This window comes from Haliaeetus albicilla, chromosome 8 (assembly GCF_947461875.1).
Source record: "Haliaeetus albicilla chromosome 8, bHalAlb1.1, whole genome shotgun sequence".
Taxonomy (NCBI): Eukaryota; Metazoa; Chordata; class Aves; order Accipitriformes; family Accipitridae; genus Haliaeetus; species Haliaeetus albicilla.
This window is the reverse complement of record NC_091490.1, coordinates 33311537-33335614: the sequence shown is the minus strand read 5'-3', so window position 1 is coordinate 33335614 and position 24078 is coordinate 33311537. Positions and strand designations below refer to the sequence as shown.

The window sequence follows — 24078 nt, the reverse complement described above, 5'->3', positions numbered from 1 at the left end:
CCTCTTGTATAATATTCTAAACTTAATCAAGTGCATGGTTGCCTGAAATGCAAGTCTTCAAGTTCAAAGCAAAGGTGCAGCAGTCCAAACAGCACTGCACTTAACTGACAGCTATGTAAATCTATTGCTTGCATTCAGCATCTGGGGGGTCACATTTCTTGTTATATCAGGTATAGCCATTCTGCTGGAACATATATATATATATATGTATGTGTGTGTATATATATATATATATAAAAGCATCCCAACAGAATATTTATTCTAACATTTGCAGGCACCTTTTATCCCTAACATGTGTTTCTATATTTTCAGTTTTCCATAAAAGAAGAATTTGAGAGCAAGCATTTTCCTAGAAAGGCAAAGGAAATCCTGGAAGGTGTGACAACAAAAACCAAAACTGCTTTCTGAAATTACATTTACAAATTCATGAAGATGGCATCGTTCCAAAAGGTACCTCTAATTCCTTTGCCATGTAGGTAATAAGAAGCATACTTAATTAGACTACAATGTTACGTTTACCTAACTAAGGCTATCTACCTCAAGGCTCACCTGAGCCTCATTTTGAGGCCATCAAAAATGGCCTCACCTGTCCCTCCTGCCCTGCCCCAGCTATACACTCCCATCTCAACCCTTACACCACACCTACACAATGAATCAATCTCATTGCTCCAACACAGAAATGGGGGGAAAGAAGTTTTCTAAATAAAAATTTACAAATTACTGTGATGTATCACGTTTGCAATTGCTAGATAGAGTATACTGAAGAGACAGAACACGCAATAAAAGAAACCTCTTCTGGCAAGCACACAGCCTGGATAAGGCACAGCCTGAAACTGCACCCCCCACATACAATGATTTGGTTTTAAATTCGGGCTGTTTATTGTATTACCTAGTCAAAAAAAGGTTGTATTTTGAAACTGGATTGCTTTTGAGAGAAACCAGCCATAGGAAGATGGCTTTGTCATATGCAGCATATGATTAAAAAATGTGAAGCTCCATATCATCGGTATTCAGTTGTCAGTTTAAAAAACATCTGATGAAAATTCGCAACAAGAAAAAAATTCTCAGCTGCCAAAATATTTGGGTATGTCTACAGAAACCTACATAAAAGATTATTAGAATATATGCACTAGCAGACTACAACTGATCTCCTTTTGGTTAGTTTACCTCAGCAGCTGCAAATTTGCTTGCTGATAGGGGAAATTACTCTTAATTGGTATGAGCATACTTATCACTACAAAGGGAAAAAATGTTTAATGGATAGAAGGTATAGAGAAGATCTATAGGTCTCTCATCTCTTCTGAAGTGCCTACTGTAAAATGTACTTAATACTAGCTCAGCCCCTCAGAAGAATATCCTAAAGAACGTATGAAAAATATTGTCATTTGGGGTTTTATCACAAAGAAGTCATACATAAATTAAGGTAGCAAAAGGTATCAGAATTCACCCCTATATTAAATTCCAGTTTGAAATTGAGTGATGTACTCATCACTTATGTATGCTTCAATTGTTCTACATACACAGCTCAAGCCTGTCATTTTTGTTACTAATTTCAGTTATTGTGAATTGCCCATTACTAGCTGCACACTGCTATGGTAAAACATGCTGTAATAAAATGTTGACCACCAGTACTGTTGTTAACAATGGTATTTTAAGAGATTTTAAACACTAACTGTGATTCTTTGGAGAAATAAAAAAAAGCTAGATATAAAGTATACTTCTGGATCTGTTGATTCTTAGTGTTTCTCTCCAAGCATTTAGAGCTCTGTTTAATTCTTACAGCATCAAACATTAACATATTGAAACCAGCAATTAATAGTCCAGAGAAGGTGGTTTGCTCTCTTAAATAAATGTATTTAAGATTTCTGAAACATTACCTTTCATAAAATAGTCACAGGAAATACTTTTTATCTTAAAAACTGACTTCTGCATCTTTTTCTGTGTAAGCAAGTATAGGATCCCAGATTGAGCTTTTAGAGAAAGCAGTTCCTGATGGTTTGAAACAACCTTTCAAAATCACACAACAGAATCTACAAGGAAGTTGCCCTCAGCTTTAATTCAGACACAAACCATTCCAAATACAAATTACAGCTAGTAATTCAGATTTTCAAGAGACACAGTCATTTTTAGATAGAGTCACTGCATTTGCATATGCAACCACTTGCACATGCCAACACCGCAGTTCAGCGACCCAGTGACACACAAATGGCCTTATTTCAAAGTCAGACTGAGGCTGGCCTGAAATTCTTCTGAAGACTAACATTACTGTTCATTTACATGTGCAATAACAAAAATTAGTTAGCCTTACAAACAAGACATTTAAAATCCAATTACTCTGATTTTGAGTGCAGTCTTCCGATTTCCAGAATGTGGATGCTATACGGATAATATCACCCAATTCCTCTCATACTACCTGCTCCATTACAGTAACATACAAAACCCGATGTTTTGTTTCTTCCTCTCACCTTCAACAGCTCCAGCCCTTGAGTAATGCAGCCTCCTGAATGCCAGTTATGCAACCTTTGTTTGAAAGCAGAGGATGGTTAGGAAGAAGTGAATTTGAGATGAAAGAGTTGATTGTTTTAAAAAAAATTATGTTCTCAGGAATTGCAGCTCTCTTGCAGTGGTCCACATACATAACAATTTGCTTCGTGTAAGCAGTGCCCTACGCTGCAAGAGAGAGATGCATACACACAGAATGAATATGCATTACATAAAGACAGTACACACTGCAGAGAACTTCAGAAAGGATCCTGTTTTACTCAGTGGTGTAGAATACCATTGTTTAAAATGTCTTCTTACTACAGCTGCTCTTTCAGCATCAGCATCATTACTGCTACAGGAAAACTGAATACCTATTAACAAACCAATATTCAAATTAAACTGGGATACCGATTAATGTTTCATCTAGGAAGGAATATCATGGATTTTAAAACGAGTTCTGAGGTGCCAAGCATTTACCAGAAGTACCGGCTATTACCGCACACTCTACTGTAAAGAAACAGTGAGACACTGAGACATCCCCGCTCCATCCTACCTAATAAAACCCTTTTTATCTGCATCAATATACATATATCCGAGTCTATGAGACTATCAATTTTAATATCAATTCTTCCAGTAACCATCATTTAAACCTATTCAGCCCATAATACTGATATTACCCAAGGTTTTATCATTCTGTTTGGAATGATAGGAAACTATGCCCCCTGTTTTTAAAGATAACAGATTATAAATTCAAACAGACAAAACAGAATACGGTCTCCAAGAGGGCAAATGCAAATCTCACTTGCACTCTACTCTTCAGAACAAATGTGTCAATTTATGTGACTTTTAGAGCTGGTAGGTCATACAGTGCCCCAAGAGCCAGGAATTGTGTTGAGTGTCATTTTAGTGCTATTGTAAGTGGTTATGTATGGAAAAGAAATTGCAGGACAATTCTTAATGTGGCAGAACTTTTGTCCTGGTTTCAGCTGGGATAGAGTTAACTGTCTTCCTAGTAGCTGGTACAGTGCTATGTTTTGAGTTCAGTATGTGAAGAATGTTGATAACACTGATGGTTTCAGTTGTTGCTCAGTAGTGTTTAGACTATAGTCAAGGATTTTTCAGCTTCTCATGCCCAGCCAGGGCACCTGACCCAAACTGGCCAACAGTCTATTCCATACCATGGGACGTCCCATCTAGTATAGGAACTGGGAAGGGGGGGGCAGGGAATCACCGCTCAGGGACTGGCTGGGTGTCGGTCGGCAGGTGGTGAGCAATTGCCCTGCGCATCATTTGTACATTCCAATCCTTTTATTATTGCTGTTGTCATTTTATTAGTGTTATCATTATTAGTTTCTTCTTTTCTGTTCTATTAAACTGTTCTTATCTCAACCCACGAGTTTTACTTCTTTTTCCCGATTTTCTCCCCCATCCCACTGGATGGAGGGGGGAGTGAGTGAGCGGCTGCGTGGTGCTTAGTTGCTGGCTGGGGTTAAACCACGACAACTTTTTATAATTTTATGCAAACCCTGAAAAAAATATTATTGGCATTATTTTCCACCTCAAATATCATACATAAAAGTTAAGATGACATAAAAATAAAAATTACTAATGGATGTTGCTCCTTTTTTTCCTGAAAAGAGCTGTCATTAAATTGAAGAATTTCTTTGAAGACGAAGCGTGAGCACAAGAGTTTCCCTTTTGTGCACACAAAACTGAAAGATTTTTCTCCAGATGAGCTCTAAATGAATCAAAACTTGGCAAATTAAATTCACCTTAGGGACATTTTATTCCTGAGTTTGGAAGAGTAATATTAACATTTACTATGAAACTAGGTACCCTGGTACAGTCATAATAAACTAAACCTTTTATCTGAAGTCTGAATTTAAATGAAGCTATTTAAAGAATTAAAATTCTGTCAACTTCTGCTCTTCAGAGGCAATATTTTTTCACTAATTTCTAATAAGTATTTTCAGTTCATATATACTTTATTATTCCAAAGTATGCAGCGCCACTAAAATAATTCAAACAAGCGGAAGACTAATTGTCAGCACTAGCAGGTCAATTTATACAAAAATGAGGCATCCTATCAATCCAACCAGCATATGATCTGATTTTTCTCTACAAACCACATTAAATTATAAAAATATCAAGAATCTACTTGCCATGAAATGAACAATCTCAGTTTAAGAGAAAAGTTAAGTAATAGTCATCCTATCCTCACCCTTTCAGAAAAGATGCAAAAAAGTAAAACTTAAGAAACTGCCTATAGATACTGAATTTAGAAGAAACATGAAACTGGAAAAGTCGCATATACAACTCGAAGTGATCAGTTTCTCTAGAATTGTTTTGCTTAATATCTAAGTATCTCATTCAAAAAGCAATAAAACAGGTATTAGTTATCTCTCCTTTTAGTCAGCTGAAAAAAAATCACAATTATTATATAAGGATCAATTATCATAAAAAAATAGGATCTTTTATAATTGATAAGCATATAGCTATGCCATTCTTGATATCTAATCTCTCTAAAAGTTAAGGGAGACCATTGCTAATTAGTAGAGAGAACAAATAAAAGATGCAAAGAAAGAACTAGAACAACAGAAATATAATAGATCAGCATTTCTGAAACTTTTTAACTTTTATTGCTGGGAAATTTGTTCAGTGCAAAAAGACAGGCATGCTGTGTTTCTAATATTTGTAATCACAAATTGGGCAAGGTACCATCTTCAAAGATTTCAGGATGCTTTCTTGCAAAAGGGAGTACCTTTATCATGTTCAGTATACTATTTGCCATAAGCACGTATCCAAAGAAAAGATGGTAGTTGTACCGGTTTTGGTCGCACGACAGGACAGTAGCCTGTCTGGAAATATGAGAATGCTTCACTGCACAGACACATTTTTGAAAAACTGCTGCAACAAGAAACCAACACGTTACATACTACTCTTCATGCTCTCATATGGTTTTAGACCAGAGTGCTTAACAGACAGAGCTCTGATGAAATGGGTCGCTCCCCACTGTACTGGGCAGAGAACATACAAGTTATTCCTCGCTACATAGAAGCATAAACTCCCCCATTTTCAGTTAGGACAAACAGATGCAGCACTCTGAACACAAATATTTGCTACAAAAATACTCTAATGTTTCAGTCCATTAACCAACCTGCTGTGGCAGTTGGTGAACAGTCATCTTTTTAATTAGACATCCTTACTGATTAATTAGTCTCAGAACACTGAGCAGTGGAACCCTGCACGATGCCATCGGGACAAAAAAATATTCCTCTTCCTAGTTCTAACTTAATACCCTTTGGTATTGCTGCAAATAACAAGCTTGATTAATTTTCTACTCAAACTAAAATAGCCTTCCTATGTAAGTAATTCTCTCAATCCACAGCTAAACTGTTTCAACCCAACTTTTTCACACAAACAAATAAATAAACCCAAACCCAAACCCACAAACACAGCATCAAGGCACCAGTTTCAAAGTCAACTGCATTTAATCCTATTTGCATAGACACAGTGGCTCATTTGTAATCTCCTCCACTTTCCATTTACTAACTATGCGAGCAAACTAGCAATAAAAATAAAAAAGCCAAGTAACTATTAAGTATGAAGCAAAAAAGCAAATACCTTTTCTTGTTTGAACAGTTTTGGTAATTTCAAAGTTTAAAAAGTAAATACATTTCTACATTAGGTTTACATGAAAGTTGTTCTTTACTTCAGTCCTTTGAGATCAGTTTGCGGATAGATGCACCAAGGAAAACAGATAATTGAAGTTAATTCAATGCATGGAAGTCTGACCTTAAGCAGATGAATAAACTTCAACAAGGGTGTTTGCTATTTTTAGCTATCCTATTTCTAACTTTCAATTTTGGACAAGAGACTACTATCAAACTTTTGGGAGAAGAGATGATACAGACATCCATTTGTAAGACTTCTTAGAGTCCTACCACTATGAAAAAGTTTCTGTTCTCAGAAGGTGCTTATAATAATGACACACAGCTGTTAAGGAATTCCAAAGATTTTTCTCTACTGTAGCTCTTTGTTTTCTGTAGAGGTTTGTAACAGAAGTGTTAAGACTGATCTGATGACAAGACAGTCAGGGTCCCACAGCAAAGCTACAGCATGTCCCCTCTGCCAACAGAAAAACAGGCTGGAAACCACAAACCCACCTGCAATGAAGAAAGAGAGACAAAGAGCAGCAACGTTGTCTAAGATTTACGCAGGCTGAAGCCAGCAAGCTTCTGAGGGAAAAGACCACACCATGAGAACTGTCTGGCTTCCAAAGAGTACCAAAAACTTGTCAAAAAAACAGTTTGTTGTCACTAACAAAGAGAAACCCAAGAAATGTAGGGATGGCTTTGTAGCCAGCATCCCTTGTCCACCATGTCACACACAACTGATCCTAGCCAAGGCAGCTGAACACACGCACCATTGGGCTTGTGACTACCTGGATACAAGAAAATTAATGTGAGTAATGTGTAACGTGTAATTCCATCAGTGTATACAGACTGCTTCCATTTGCCATCATTCACTGTTCTTTTCATCAAACAAGCGCTGAAGTTGTATTTTGTACCTGGGCCTGCAAAACTTCCTAACCTGAGAGGTCTCCAGAAATATGAAACATTAACTTCTGTTTTTTTCTTTTTGCTTTATAATGAGAGGATTTGTCTTGTAGGAATCAGAAACAATAATACTGGTCCAAACAGAACGGATAAACCATGTATATTAGCTCTAAATTGATCAGATTTCATCCAGCCCAAAAACCAATACATTTGCTCCGCCTTCTGCAGCAATGGAATGTACTTTCATATAACTGGCCCCTATTGCCTGAGAATTACACCTCTGGGTGACTAGTGCCAATTTCAAATTATTATATTACTGAGATAAATTATTTTCATGATATGGCAATGTTTAATCCCCAAAGCAATGCCTCTCATATCTGCTTCAGACTTCGGAAGAATTCTTAGCATTTTCACTCTTCTGTAGAGTGGCTTGAAACATTATTGGCCCAGATGCAGAACACCATTACACAGTCAGCAGACAAAGCTATTTTTTGGCCAACTCTTCTGAAGCCTGACCCTTTAATTAGTTATTATTTCTAACTGTTCTGGGCACATGCTCATATTGCCAAAGGAAATTATGACTATAAACAAACAATCTTATTTTTGGTTCTCTTACAAGTCATTTGGAAGGACAGCCATTTAGTCTTTCTTGAAGACCTTTGACTCAAAGTCACCATCCATCTCAAAAATGGGCACATTCATATGCAAACTTTCATTGATTTTGAGTCATATAATACCATCAACATCTGCTTTACCTGAAACCAGGTTTCTTTTTCTGATCATACTTTAAAAAAAAAAAAAAAATTATAATAATACTAATAATTTAAAACAAGTTTTGTCTCCTTAAACCAGAGCAGCAGCAGCATTTAAAAGTAGTCTATATATGCTGTTAGATGAACTTTATATATACAGCTCATTTCTTAATGGAAATCAGATTGTAAACTGAAAGTCTTTTATAAAGAAATCACATATTTAACAATCATAAATCCTACCTTAAAATGGTCCATCCAAAAGTTTTCAAACTACAGAATGTGAATGACTACCTTCTTTTTCTGCCTTCATTATTTTACTTGTACAACATAGAACCCTGACAAGTGTTACTTTCTAAACTTAGGAAAAAGGACTTGAGCGTACATAATTTCAAGAGTAATCAGTAACAGCACTACAGAACAGGCACCCAGTCTGTAACGCTGAAAAGGATGGAAAGAAGTCTTGCCCTAAAAATTCAGCAGTGCGAACACATACAAGAATGAAACCATCTAAAACAGAAAAGCAAAATGTTAATAATAGGCAACATAAGATGTAATAAAACATCTGTCCCAATTCAGATGTAACAAGTGTTCTACAGTAAGTTGCTTTATTACTGCCATCAAGTGACAGAAAATTTCTAATGATTTACACGTTGACAGTGCCTGACACCTATTCTAAAATAGAGTGGGGCATGGTGGAGCATAAGTATTGCTGAAGACAGTTACCAGTCACCTCAACTATAAACAGGGCAAACTGTGGCTTGCCACTGGTTGGTTTATCGGAGCACAAAATATATTTTGTCATGGAAAAATTCATCTGAGTCTCTTGAGAGGAACCAGTGAAGCTGAACATGAAATAATGTCAAGTAGGCAAGAGAAAAAACTCTACGAATGAAGTGACCCTAGCCTGTGCATGTTTTTCTACTTACATTCTTTTAACTAATGGATCTGACACGCTCTTATAAAAGCTCTACATACAAGCACCAGTATTACCCCTTCATTATCATCACAGAAGAAAATTTTTCCCACTCCGATTTGCCTTTGTCTTTTCCTTAAAATAAATAAATTAAAAATCATACATAAATATACATTTATCTCTGCTGATATATGTTTTATTTTCCCCTTCCTATACTGGGCTGTGTGCAGCAGGGTCAAAAGCCTATGGCACACACGCCAGAAAGGTAACTAAAGCAGATTTTGATTGTCGTACAGTACAGATTTACATATATGTCAGAAACGAAGCAGCTGCCAAATCAAAACTCCTACTCTCTAAAATTGTATGCAAGACCTACTATTGTGCTCCAGTCAAAATTTCTGCGATGCTCATGGTAATCACTGGGCTGAAACTCAGCAGGAGACGTAAGATACAGTAAGATAGTGCTTATCAGTAAGAAAGTATTAGTGAGAGCAGAAGTATTTCTTTCTCCCTTCCCTCCTGGAACTCCAAACTCACCTAGGGATGGGAAATGTATTGGCATGTTGTCCTGGTTTCAGCTGGAATAGAGTTAACTGTCTTCCTAGTAGCTGGTACAGTGCTATGTTTTGAGTTCAGTATGTGAAGAATGTTGATAACACTGATGTTTTCAGTTGTTGCTAAGTAGTGTTTAGACTAAAGTCAAGGATTTTTCAGCTTCTCATGCCCAGCCAGTGAGAAAGCTGGAGGGGCACAAGAAGTTGGCACAGGACACAGCCAGGGCACCTGACCCAAACTGGCCAACAGGGTATTCCATACCATGGGACGTCACGTCTAGTGTAGGAACTGGGAAGTGGGGGCGGGGGATCACCACTCAGGGACTGGCTGGGTGTCGGTCGGCGGGTGGTGAGCAGTTGCCCTGCGCATCATTTGTACATTCCAATCCTTTTATTATTGCTGTTGTCATTTTATTAGTGTTATCATTATCATTATTAGTTTCTTCTTTTCTGTTCTATTAAACCGTTCTTACCTCAACCCACGAGTTTTACTTCTTTTCCCAATTTTCTCCCCCATCCCACTGGGTGGGGGGGAGTGAGTGAGCGGCTGCGTGGTGCTTAGTTGCTGGCTGGGGTTAAACCATGACACATGTGAATCCTCTGATATGGGAAAGGAAACACAGTTCACTAGATCATTCTTGACAGACTGCTGACCTCCAGTACAGAGGACTAGAGGACATATCTTTTGGAGAAAATAAGTACAGCATTGATTTTTCTAAGTAAGACAGAAATTTTATTTTGCTTTCTGTGCTGAATTGAAACACTAAAACACTAAAACAAATTACTGTCTCCTACAGAACACATAGAACAAAACACTCTAACTGAAAAATAGTGCAGTAGATTTCAGAGCTGTGCATACACATGGATATATACAGTGTATCACGCATACCAGCTCTGTTAAGTGATGTGAATAATAGTTGGCTAATCTAACATACTACTTCTGCACAAACTGCACGCAACTGGAGTAGAACAACAAACGTGTCTATATCACAGTCTCTAAAGTAAATTTAAAATGCTGAGTCTGCTATCATTCAGTTCATCACAAGGAACACCTTTTTGGCCTGCCAGCAATACAATTCTTCTCCTGCACTAGCAAGCACAGTTTCACCAGGAGTTAACCAGCAACACTGTATTACAGTTCCAGTTTTTACCAGATTTCTCTGTTCCCCTTAAGAGGCAGTTGTAAATTATGTATCATATATTCAATACTAATAATTCTAGCTATTGCGTTCACCTTTTAAGCTATGATAGTAAAATAATAGTTTTCAAGATTTGTGCCTCAAGTTAGCCCCCTCTGAAATTTTCTTCAGGAAAAAATTCCTTTAGAACTCATAATCAAAGAAATCAAAGATGTCAAAGATGCTTTTAAAGCCAAGCCTCATTCAAGAAAACTGGCTGCCATTCATTACCATACTGGTAAGTACTGGCTAACACTACATTAATTACTACAGTACTCTATAGCATTTTCCTATAGTGTTACACAGTTCAGCCATCTTATTTTGATCACTGGACAAAAAAAAACCCAACTGCACCTATATAAACTTCCTTTCTTACAAATCCCTGGCTGCAGAGATTTTTCCAGCATACCCTCTTTCTCACTGAGGTACTGCAATTGGCAATTTAGCCAAACGGTGCAGGTAAGGCTGGATGACCAGAAAGGGGAAAGGGCCATTGTTGGAAGAGCAGGCTCTTACCAAGGAGCTGTTACAATGAGCTAGGAGATAGAGCAGCATGAGACAGAGTGTCACGAAATGTTCAAGGGAACTGCAGTAACGGGGAGCTGTTTAAGGGAGAGTGCTGTACCAGGGGGAGTTGCATGAGGAGGTAAGTAGGTAGTGGATCAAGTTCACAGATGTTACTACCACCTCCTACTTCTTATATCTCAGCACACTTTCTTCTCAAGACTGGAAGTGCAGAACACTGCCACCTCCAACCACCTAGGAATGTCTTACAGAAGTACGCTCAGGAATGCACTCTCTTGCAGAATAAACTACTAAAGTGGTCAAGACATCTACAAAAATATCCAGCTTCCAGAAGTGAGCCTAAACAAGAGAGAAACATTAAGCAGAATGACCAAAATAAAAGGAGACAATGTCTCAAAAGGTGGACAATCTGTGTAAATGTATGCGTAAACTGAAAGAATCAAGATGAAAGCTCTGTATTTGATGAACAAAATGAATAATTATGGAAAAAATAAAGTACATCGTGTTGGTATATTGGGATGGTAGCATACAAACAATGCAGAAAAAAGAAATCAGTTCTGCTTTTTCATACAGAAGCAGCAAGTGAACAATCATTAATAGCCAAATAACTCTGAATTTTAACATGCATATTATTATTGACACGCATATCACTTCAACAAAGCTTTTAGTAGGATTTAGAGAGTAATATATACATGTCTGTCTCTCTCAAATAGCTTCATTCACATTACTGACACACCAAAATGAAATTGAAAGAAATTCTCTTCACAGACATAAGTATCAGATAAAAATTCATTAAAAAAATTAGCTGACAAGTTTTTCTGGAGCGCCCAATATTAACTATTCCTAAAAATGGGCCTTAGCTTTGGTTTGGCATAGACTCTCTCCTGTTCATTTCTTTTCATGAATCCTTTCATGCAATGTATGCCACATGATGTGATCACCAGCAGTTATATACAGTCAGACTATAGAAGAAATTTTGTGCTTTCAGAATAAAAGCGATTTACTTCAGGAAAAAAACCTGAGTTTGCAGAAATGCTTCAGTTCAGAATAGGATTTAATTTTCTAATCCGTAACAGCATAATATTTCATATTAAATACTGTATGCAACACCATCTTCCAAAATATACGTCAATGAAGTATTTCTATCATGAAAAGGCCAAGTGTAGCAAGGTATTTTTAAGACATGAGGCCCTAGCGTCATGATAAGGCTTGCATTTTAGAAGTTTTCCACTCCCTCCTCCGCTGTGAAACAAACATCTTCCCCACTTTTGGAAAGCAAGAGCAAAATAATGGAGGTGGTTTTGATGCAACATACAGCTGACAGATGTCCTGTGAATGGTTTCTAAGGAAAATATAACCCAACTACAACGTCAAAAAGAAAAACTTACACTATCAAAACATCCTTTTTTATTGGTAAAGGAAAAAGAAGCCATGAGGACATCTCTCACTCTGGGGACTCTTAAACTTTGCAAACATAGCAGGTAGGTCAAATTAAGACAACAAGTATCAAAAGATATGACAACATTACAAAAGGGAACTTTTACTAACAAAGTCTATCCCAGAATTTTTGTATGGACAGATGATTCATTCCCTAGATAACAAATCCAGCATTTTCTGTCAGCAACATATAAAATTATCTTCATCTGTTTCTGCCATTATGACCATTTTTGAGACCGCTGTTTTTCTCAGAGTGCATAGTTACCCTGTAGTGGCAAGAATTTTAGAACCCCAAATGGTGAGTTTACCTCCTGACACCGCACAGAGTTTTTGCTAATACAACACAGTGGTTCTCAATCTTTCAAACACAGCTATAAGCAGTTTGGAACATCTGTGCAGACAAGTTAGGATGTTGACTGACTGCACTGATGACATTAGGATACAGAATGGGAAGAGATTCCCGAAAGGATTCTCCTCTCAAATTGCCCATATAGCAAGGAGACTGGTCTTCTGCTAGGTAACAATGTTTTTAACATTCTTTTTTAAAATAAACAACAAACCAAGAAATCCCCAACTTTGTGTGGCTTTCTTTGGGTTTGTTTTGTTTACTTAAAACTAAAAATCAGAAAATTAAGAACAGAAACTGTTAAAAAAACAAAGCGATGAATTTGAGTTTATTAAAAAACCCAAAACCTTAACACCTGAACAACAAGGTGATGTACTTATTATCATCACAGCAAGTGAATAGAAAGCTAAATGTCAAGCATTACTACAGATATAGGTCAGCAATTTCTATTGTTAATGCCATTCAGCAGATATCCATGGCAGGAGGTAAAGTCACCTAATCACAATTTCAGTTGCTTAAAACAAGTCAAACTGTTTCACTCTCTTGCTACTTTGCCACTGAATAAAACTGCTGCTCAGCAGAAATCACTTTAACCAAAGGGGGAAAAAAAAAAAAAAAGGAAAGAAACTAAAAAAATCACTTACCATTGTGATGAGAACTCTATATTTATCCAGCATTGCCTGGTTGTCATGGCATCCTGCCAGCAACTGCCAAACCTCTGCCCTCAGTGCTTCTGGAACACCACTTTTTACCAGGGTAGATAATCCATTTGGTCTCACAACAAGATTATTGTGCCTGAGAAACAGACAATCGTTTGCCTATTATACTTCAACTACAGGAGTAGAAATCAAGATAAAAAAATATAAAAGTTATAAAACTTTCCAAGATTATACTGAAAAGTAGAGTCAGCAACTGGCAACATAAACTTTTCTTCCACTGGTTACACTAACTAGTATTTGTCAGATGGAAAGCAAAAATTCTGCAAGGATTTACAGTAAGAACCAGTGGCAAAAAGTAATGTTATCCAAATTCTCTAGGTGTAGAGAAATTAATGAAAATTAAAACAATAAATAATTGCAGATAATTGAATTAAACTGGCTAATGAAGAACAATTTGAATTGAAAGAGAAAATGATGCCATCTGTGCAGACAATTCAATTTAAATATTTGTTCTACATATACGTTTAGCTTAGGTTAAGAACAGGAAATTAAAAATAACCTAAGATGTATAGAGAAATAAATTTTGGAAAACAAATAAAGCCAGTTTTAAGAGTACTAACGTGAAGACTGAAGTTCCAGTTTTACACTTCATACCAAGAGTACATTGCAAGTCCCACAAAGCAGTAACACTTGCACACACCTTGGTAAAATCTCACCATCCCAAATAAATCTGCCCTGTTAGTTTGAGCTAGTGTTTTACTATCTGTTTGTACACACACCAAGAAATGTAGCAAGACAGTTGCAGGATGATTTTTTTTATTCTCCAATACTGTGTAATTAATCCTACAAAAGTTGGTATATAGAACCATGAAAAGGCCGTATTCAAACAGGTTGAATACTAAAGATCTGTTTTTCAAAAATAATCCCATCACTGAGCCCATACATTTAGGATAAAATCACTGAACACGCACAATATTGCAGAGCTTTCAGTCACAGATGTTTAAACATAATTTTGGGCATAATAGGGTTTACTGATCCAGATTAAACCTCGCTTTGACTTATTATGGCAATTTTCCTAGCAATGCAGCAGGAAGACCACGTGAATTAACTCTTTATTTTTTCTAATGTAGGAAGTGCTTTGCTCTGTTATTGTTTTGACCATTGTTATGTTTTTCAACTCTACTGGTAGGAGAATAACAAGAGTGGCAGTTTAGCCAAATGCTAGCAAGCTATGATTAAATTAAATAACCTGCAATTTGACCTTCGATTTTAAGTAAATGTTTAGAGTACTTATTCTTTGAAACAGGTCATTAAGATATGAACAGTTTACCACTACTGTTTAAATTTAAAAGGTGCTCTAAATAAATTTCTTTTTCTTCCACTCCATGGATGATACCTCCAATTTTCCAAATGACTTGAGAATTAAAAAAAAAGAGTGTGACTATACAGAGCCCTTATTCTTTTAAACACAGTATTTATTTGAAATTTTAAATGTGTAGTGCAATACAAGTAATGTCAAACTTTATCATTCAGTTAGCCAAATTAAAACCCAACTAGCCCCTTTCCTCTTTTTCAGTATATTTTGCAGCAAGTCACATTAGACTAATGGTCTTGTGATGAGAAAAAGCTAGAAAGAAAAACCAATATCCACAGAAGTATTAAAAGGACTAGACATTCTAAGCAGTTACAAAATTATGAAATGTACATTCAGGAATAAATAAATAAAATACACCAGAAAATTAAAGCTCAAGTTGTGTGAAAATGAAGCATTCATAGCACACTTCAAATCAGATTTGTTTGTTTATTACATGGATTTGGTCATATGTGTTCTATGAGAAACAAAGAAGGCCGCCTCTGAGGACTCAGCAAGCAGATAAAATTAAATGAAAAAGGTACATTCCCATAGAAACGTAACAGGGAATTTTCCAGCAACACCTAGAAAACAATACAAATATCGTATGGCAACGACTAACAGAGATGCACATTCCATGCTGTAATACCATCCTTACTAGTGAACGTATTCACAATTGAGAATTAAGCATGCTACAGTACACCAGATTTTACTGGATTTGTCACATATTTAGATAGTTTTATGGTAGAGCAGCATCAGACCATGTAGTAAAGCATAACTCTAACAGACAATTTCTCAGTCTCTGAATGTCTTTTTGGGAAACAGCTTGATCATTAATAATCCTTGCTCTGTATTCTACAATAATGAACAAATACTCATTTTTCCCTCCTTTGTGTAGAGGCCCAGGCACCTTACAGTCCTAGACACTTTCTGACACCTGCTTGTCCAGACTATAACAGAAACAAGCATAACTTAAAAGCTTGTCTTATTCTGGTCTTATCCTTTAGCATGTGGGAAAAAATGGGTCATTCATGGATGCTGATATCTTTAGTTTGTTACAAAGTGCTGTAATTCTCCCACGCAAAATTCAAAGACATAATTTTAAAACATCAAAGAGCAAGGACACAGAACCATAATGCATAGACTATGCTCCAACTTGACAAATATTTCAGATCAAAGACTGCTATTGACCATTACTACTTTAAAAAACAAACAAACAAACAAACAAAAAAAACCAAAACACATCAGAAACAGTTAAGTACTCAGCTTAGCTTGCAAGAACAACTTTAATGCTGAGGATGCGTAAATAGTAAAATAAATTAAAAGATACTCCATTACTTTCCAACTGTTTATTGTATCTTTCTTCTAAATTATCTTACTCTTATTCCTGTTTATATGTTTGAAGGAGACTCTTGGAGCAATGTTTCTGCTGAGTCAGTCCATTAGGTTACAGTGACATTTTAATGAAATGACAGGAAGCAATTAAAGTGCAAGAATTTTTTTATCTAGGAGACAAATCAGCACATCAGTTCTCCAAGTGGAAATGTTAATTTTTGTTTGTTTACCTTTTTTTACAAGTGCACAGATATTCCACTAGCATATGCTGCAGTTTTCAACACACTAGAAGATTTTATTTCAATCTATTTTTAGTTTTCAATTTGTTAACATTTTTCATCTGTTACTCTTTCCAAATTTTGTTCTTAAAATGTAACATAACACTATTCAAGAATTCAAGTATTTTATATGCTTGAATTTATCTCAAAAGATAATATTGCTTGAGACACTCCTAAAGAAAGTGTTTGCTACTGCTAGTCTTCAAGCTGGCTGGGATCTCCCCATTTCTCATCCCATTTTTAACTCATTTTAACTAGGGTGTTTTAACTACTAAATGATACTCTGAGTTAAGTGTGTAAGTTATGTTAGGACTTCAAAATAGTTTACTCCAAAAGTCTTCAAAGTTTTGTCTCATTGAATAGCATACTTGAGTGACTTGAAGAAATAATTGGTTACGTGAAGCTTGAGAGAATGAGCTGTGGGCGTTTTTTTATTTGAGTCCAGATATTTGTCAAGGACAAAAGTTAAAACTAAAAGAATCAACTGACAGATGAATTAAAAAAAAAAAAAAAAAGTAGCATCTTCCAATGCGAATGCAATGCACATTGAAACAAACCTGCCACACAGTTCTTTAAGGACCCAGGATGGCCTTCCTCATTGGCCTTGGGGTGCCAGTTATAAAACTGCAAACAGTTTATAAACTCTCTCTTAGGATGTCTTTTAGAACAGGCTTTGGAAAGTTCTAAACAGCTCCAGAGCAGATCCACTTACAGCCTTTTCAGGTGAGGAAAACATTTTGTCTCTAGGGATCAACTGACTTCCACACTTTTCCTCAGTATTTCCTTACATCATTCAGAGGGTCCAGAATATTTGTACAGTCATTCCATTAAATATCTGTGCTTCCCCCAAAAAATCTTTCATTAAGGCCAGAAACTTGGATGACAAAATAGTTAAAAACAAGCAGGAAGGAAGGGTTCCGTTAAGCTCAATAAAATCTTGCGGTGTCTCATTGAGTAACCTTTGCATGAGACCTCCATTAAAGGTGAGGTCAGCAGCAAGAGGCTGTGTTTCTCCAAAGCTACAAGGTGGCCAAGGGGGAATTGCCCAGATAAATCCCTAAAACGTTTTTCAGCTCTCTTTTCAGAGTTAGGAAAAGGAAACTTTGCCAATTCCAGATTAAGGGCCTCTGATTATTTTTGTCTCAGACAGCAGGAGCTATTTATTACAAAGGGAAAACCAAGTAAGTGATTCTGGCATTTGCTAATAGTATAAGGTCTCTCAGAGGTAGCAAATACGCAGACTTTTTTCTCTCTTGGCAAAGTATACGGTGCTACTGAAGCACTTAATTAAACCACAGAAATAACACTGTTGAGAACATACTCTAGGCTTACAAATATTCTTCATTTTACTCTCCAAGAGAAACAGTTTTAGTGAGGATCACAGTCTTTCTAGAACTCCTTTTCAAGTGCTTACATATAGCACATTAAAAAAAAAAAAAGAAAAAAAAAAGAGTGCTTCTAAACAAATCAATCAATTAAATGTACGTCAGCTAGAAAAAATGGCTTAGACAGGACAGACTGGAGTTGCTCTGTCTTTATAATTCTAGCACTAAGAGGCACTGAGTTTCATAAGGGCTTAACATCCAGCCCCAAGGAACACAGGTGGCTACAAAGTTCTGCATCTGAAGACTCACACCCGCAGTGTGAGCATACTTGGACATATTCTCAAACACTGAACGAAACAAGATTTTTGCAGATGCTGTGGGAGAGATTTGTCAAATAACTGCAAGTTAAAATAAGAGGATTTACCAGTCCCTTTTAAAGTAGGTTTAAAAAACACATTTCAATGTGTTTTGTATTTTAGTTTTTAAACTGTGTAAGCTGAAGAATTTCAAACCTCCTGCACAAGAGCATATAGTCTAATAAAACAAAGAAAAGGTTACTATTTAAAATCTAAATTTAAGAAATTAAGCATTACCATCTCCCCAGTAATTCTCCCCAGGAATACAAAATCTTCTCAGGACAATCCTTTGACACATCACCAGTGCCACTGGAGAGTTCATTATCACTCTCTGCAAAAAAAAAAAAAAAGAAAAGAAAAAAAAAGGACAAAACAAGGAAACAAAAGCATGCACAGATTTACCAAAGAGAATAGACATTAAAGATGCATACACATAGGTCTCAGACAAATTCTCCTCACATATCAGTTCTAAAACCACAAAAAGACATAGGAAATATTAGTGGAACCATAAAGAATGTTTAGCAGATTTGACAAAACAAGTGTATTAATAAAGTTACCATAAAGTTCAAGAGAACAAGACTAGGGAATAATTCACAGCACTGGTACAGGAAAAAGGGCCAGGATCTAGAAAAATATTATGTGCGTAAAGATTCAAGGCTGTCAACTATCCATTTAATGAAATTTCACAATGCAGTATTATCTAAAAGTCACATCCATTCCAGACTTCACATAAAGAGAACTCTCTTTTAAAGCATAGTAGATAACACTACTTCATTACACTGCATCCCTTATGTGCCATTCTGCTTTCATGTGGTACTCTGATCTGAAGAAGCCTATTCAAGAGCCACAAAATAATTTTTTTTACAGAAATAATTTCATGGATGAGCAGCAAAAACAACAGTGTGACATGAAAGGTCATATTGCATGGAACAGAAAAGAATGCTTCAAATGGAAAAGAAATCTCATAAGTATTAAGAATAAAACACTTATGGAGGGATATATGTCATGATATGACTAATATACAAAACCAGAAGGGATAATGTGAGCCTGGGATAGTGTGCTCAAAATTCATTCAATCCAAGTAACCATCCAATTTCCAAGTGTCTTATGGGTCTATGCAGCTGTCCACACTAAGTTGAACAGTCTAACTCTTTAGAGCAGCTCCTCACGTGGATGTGGTTTTGCAGTTATTTGGACTTTTTCCAGTTTTATCTGAAAAAAATACTGCTAAAAATTAAATGAGTGCAATTTCAGCAACACCAAACATTGACAGGACTCCAGTTCTTAGCATCTTTACTATGAAACACAACTTAAAAAGAGACACTGCAACAGCCCCATTATCCTGAGAGGCCTCTGAAGCTATGGATAGTTTAGATGTTAGAGGGTCTCCAAGGTTGCTCCTTCTTATGAACTGAGCTGTCTCAGGAAGCTAAAATAAGAGAAAAAAGGAGGACCAAAGCTATATCTGCTCCCCAAATCCCTTAGATACTCTCTTCAACACAGCTCAGTCACACCTGGTTGCTGACCTAATATCTTTAATTCCTCAGGTACATTAAACACTTCACCTCCAACTTTATGTAGACAACAGTAGTAGTTCAGGTAGAGAAGGATCTTCACTACTTGTACAATTATCCTCTCACTTCAATTACACGTTTCCAATTTATAGTCTCAGCAATTGTCAAAAACAAGTCATTAATAAAAATATCATCAGTGCTTGAATTTGACAACAAACTGTGAGGAGAAAGATAGCATGTACTGTATTTCAAGGACAACAGCAAAAATGCTGCCCTGAGAGAACAGAGAAGCATATCAGAAATCTCTTTGTATTTCAAATTGAACATTAGATTAGTGAAACCCTTTAGCTTGGAACCTGTTTGTACAGCTTTACAGGCCCCAAAATACAAGACCAACCTGCAATTAAATACTTCCCCTTAGAATTTAAAAAAAAACAAAAACAAAACAAAAAAAAAAAACCCACCCACACTCATAATAGATCTACAGGAAACTTGATTTTAAGGTTTTCCAATCTTTTGCATACATTCACTAGATCTGAAGATGGAAATATGAAGATCTAAACCCCCCAAATTTATAATTTTAACTAAAATTTGATATCACTATAAAAGGTTTCCCAGTAACCAAAGGAACCCATTTAGTTCTATTGGAAGAAATGTATTTCAAGACTCAACTTTCCTTTCATTTTAAAATTACCAAAAATATTGTAAAGGCAAATCTCCTCACTTACCACTCAGGCATGGTAATAACTAAAAAAAGTTAAGTTAAAGCAATTAAATGCATTACATTTTTTAAATTCTCTCCTCTCCTGATTTGCCTAACCAGATCAAAGTGATCAATTACAAATGCAGCCCTTCTACTTGCCATGGAAAAAAATTTTGAGGAAGCCTTCTCTAGATTGAGTACATCGTCCATTCAGAGACACAAGGCACATGTTAACGATACTGGTACATATTAAGAATCTTAAGAAACCTGGCTCACAGCAGACATATATCATTAACCACAATTTCAGAAAGGTTTCACACATTCAAGGTAAAGACAGACAATCTGGCACAAAATTCTGAAAGGAGAGACTTGAATTACTTTGGAGAGACTGAAGAACCACAGTGCATCTCTACAAGATCTCCTGGTGAAAATATACACAAACAAATCTTGCAGTATGAAACAGAATCTGATAAAGAAGAAAATCCCCAACCAGACCAAAATATTTAAAAATTAAGCTACACTGAATACTTTCAGGAACAAAGCACACTAGTTGTTATCTGATCCAAACCTGAGCTTGCCAAGGAATACTAGTATCAGACAAAAGAAACAAACCCCTTCTTTTCTCACTACACTGGTATTCTATGCAAAATTCTTCAAAGTTCTTAATTCTTCAACGTTCTTAAGGAGATCAGTGTTACATAGCATACATACTCCAGCAAGATATATCACAAAGCTAAAGTGCTTCAGCCCTGAAAATTCTTTCAGCTGGAAGGCTTAACAGTATTTGGAATGTATTATTCAGTTATATGTCAGAAAATCACAGGCCTTAATTAGAAATGCCATATGCTCCCTTTCAAAACAAGCTAACGTCAAACTTCAAAATAGAACAGGGCAAAGGAAAGAGAATAAACAGCTTTAAAAATCTCTATTTTGTTTCCACTCTGAAGACTATTTACATATTCTAACCTGTGTAAGCACTTAGGTATACATTAGGGGGGTGGGGGAGAAAAAGGGATATTTAACTGTAGATGTTCTTCTCTGAGGTGTACTTTTGTACATTTTTTTCCACATTCTATAGCAACTGTAAGCCAGCAGCATTAGCCAGGGCATGATTTTATCCACCCTTATTCTGCTGGGAATGCAACAGATCCCTTACTCTAAATGTACTGTGTACTTCTCCCTTCCTCCTTTATTTGCCCTGACCTTTCAGAGCCTATCAACTACACAATAAAACTTAGGCCTCATCAGAACAGGAGGAGAATGGGAGATATCTCAAGGAAGCAAACCTGAGGGGCTGGGTTATAAATGGGTGTACAAACAAACAGCCTTTAAGAATACTTACAGGTAAGCCTCTCAGGCTTTTTGTTTGTTTGTTTTGAATTGCTATGTGATTCACAAAATTCACAAAAAAATTGGCTTTCTGGATGTCTCATGAACCAATTCCGTGAATTCAGAGCCTCTCTTTAAAGCAAGCCTGAAGGATCGCACTTCCACAGTAAGCATTGCTCTGCATGGCTTCAGCACAGAATCATAGAATACTTTGGGCTGGAAGAGACCCCTGGAGATCAGCTAGTCTGACCTCCTACTCTGAACAGCCCTAGTTAGATCAGGTCACTCAGGGACCTGAGTGGGAGGGTAGAGTCTTGAACACCTTCAAGAAAGGTGACTGTAGAATCTCTCTGTTCCACTAATTGACCGTGCTCATGGTTTAAAAACAAACCAACCAAGCCACCAAAAACATCCTTTTATCTAACCAGAATTTCCCAGGTTCCAACTTGTGTGTGGTGTCTGTTGCCTCTCAGCCTGTTATTGTGCACCTCTAAGAAGAGCCTGGCTCTTCTACTACTCTGATATAGTAGTTGTAGACAGCAATAAGATTCTCCTCTGCACATTTTCTTCTCCAGCATGAACCAAACCGAGCTCCCTTAACACCTCATTGTTCCTCATATGCTCCTGCCATCTGGCCAGCTTGGTAGCCTCCACTGGACTTGCTCCAGTGTGTCAATGTCTGGCCGGTACTGGGGAGCCCAAAACTGGACCCAGTGCTCCAAACGCAGTCTCACAGGTGCTGAATAGAGGGGATGGATCCCTTCCCTGGACCTGCTGGCTAGACTTCTGCTAATACAACCCAGGGTGTGCTTGGCCTTCTTTGCTGTGACGGTACGTTGCCGACTCATCTTCAGCTTTTTGCCTGCTGGGATCTTCAGGTACTTTTCTGCAAAAGTCACTTTGTATCTGGTTAGCGTCCAGCCTGTCTTGTCACATGGGGTTATTCTATCACGGACACAGGACTTGGCACTTGCCTTTGTTGAACTTCACGAGGTCTTGCCAGTGCATTTCTCCAGCCTGTCCAGGTCCCTCTGAGTAGGAGCCCTACCCTCCAGCATTACCAACCACTCCTCCCAATTTGCTGTTGTCCACAAACCTGCTGAGGGTGCACTCGGTCCCATCATGGAGGTGATTAATAAAGACATTTAACAGCACTGAACCCAATACTGATCCCTGAAAGATACCACTACTTACTGGCTGCCAGCAGGACTTTGCACCATTGATTGATTCTTTCATTCCAGCAGTCCAGCAAACCTTCCAACCACATTATTTTTTCACTTATCCAGTACCTATCTCACTGATTTAATAGTAAGGACACTATGGGACATAGTGTTGGGAGTCCCTGCTAAAATCAAGGCAAACAGCATCCACTGCCCGTCCCTTGTCCACAGCACTGGTCACCTTGTCACAGAAAGCAATGAGGATGATCACAATGATTTGCCCTTCATAAGTCTATGCTGGCTGTTCCAAATGACCTTGTTGTCCTTCATGTGTTTAGAAACTACTTTCATGAGTATTTGCTCCATAACCGGTCCATGGACTCAGGTTAGACTGACCTGGATCTTCCTTCTGGCCCAATGACATTTGCTTTTCTTCTTTTGGAAATTTGCCATTTGCATGAGATAAATATGGAAGCCTATACAGATACCACTCAGGTTGGGGGAGGATCTCCAGATGACAGATTTTGCATATACCCTGTTTTGTTAGTACACCTATAGACAAACATAAATGTGTAAAAAATGGCCTCTTTCAAAAAATCTGTAGGGACATTCAAGAACAAACTAAATCTAACTGATAAGAAGCTTGGCAGCCTACTGGATATATATATAATTTTGTGCCTACTCCATTTAGAAACACTCATTACATAAATTATTCATTATATGAGTGGACTATTCCGAATAGGGCACAAAGAGTTATACTTTAAGTGGCCCAGCACTAACATTTATTATGTAACAATACTCTATTGACTAGGCTCAATTATAACTTCCCCCCCCCCTTTAAAAAACAGAATCCAACTTGCAGAAGAATGATTGTTGGTATGAAAGACCTCTTAGCACTTTAGCAGCACCTTTAGCAAAATAAACTATGGCTTATTATTCTTGGTAACCAATAATTTGGAAAATGCTTCCCAAAGTGTGCCATCTTCCACATAGCAGAGGCACCTCTTTGGATTTAGTCTGATCCAGAATAGCCTGAAAGGCTGTTTTTAGTGGAAGACAAATAAAACCTTCAGAATTACAATAATTACCTTTGAAATGAAATGGCAGTAACGTTGGGGGAGGGGGGACGAATGAGTTTGGGGTTTTTTGTTTGTTTTTTTTATAATAAAGTATTTGTAACTATTTAAGTGCCACAGACCACCTTACGCAGTAAAATGGCTGTACACATTTAGAGCACTGTAAAACCATGAGGAGCTTTGACTATCTCCCAAGATAGCAACAGAGTGATTAAGTCGAGCCTTATGAGACAGCTCCACTAGG

General features: G+C 37.0%; 1 protein-coding gene across 9 annotated transcripts in view; it reads right to left on the bottom strand.

Moving 5' to 3' along the window:
• The window catches only part of RABGAP1L (RAB GTPase activating protein 1 like), a 268383-nt gene that overhangs the window by 187184 nt on the left and 57121 nt on the right, over positions 1–24078 (bottom strand). For all 9 annotated transcript variants that reach the window (XM_069789632.1, XM_069789624.1, XM_069789623.1 and 6 more), the window contains 2 exons: positions 18290–18383; positions 13393–13543 (listed from right to left, as the gene is read on the bottom strand). In XM_069789632.1, coding sequence (XP_069645733.1) covers positions 13393–13543; positions 18290–18383 — 245 coding nt within the window. The remainder of the gene's footprint in view (positions 1–13392; positions 13544–18289; positions 18384–24078) is intronic.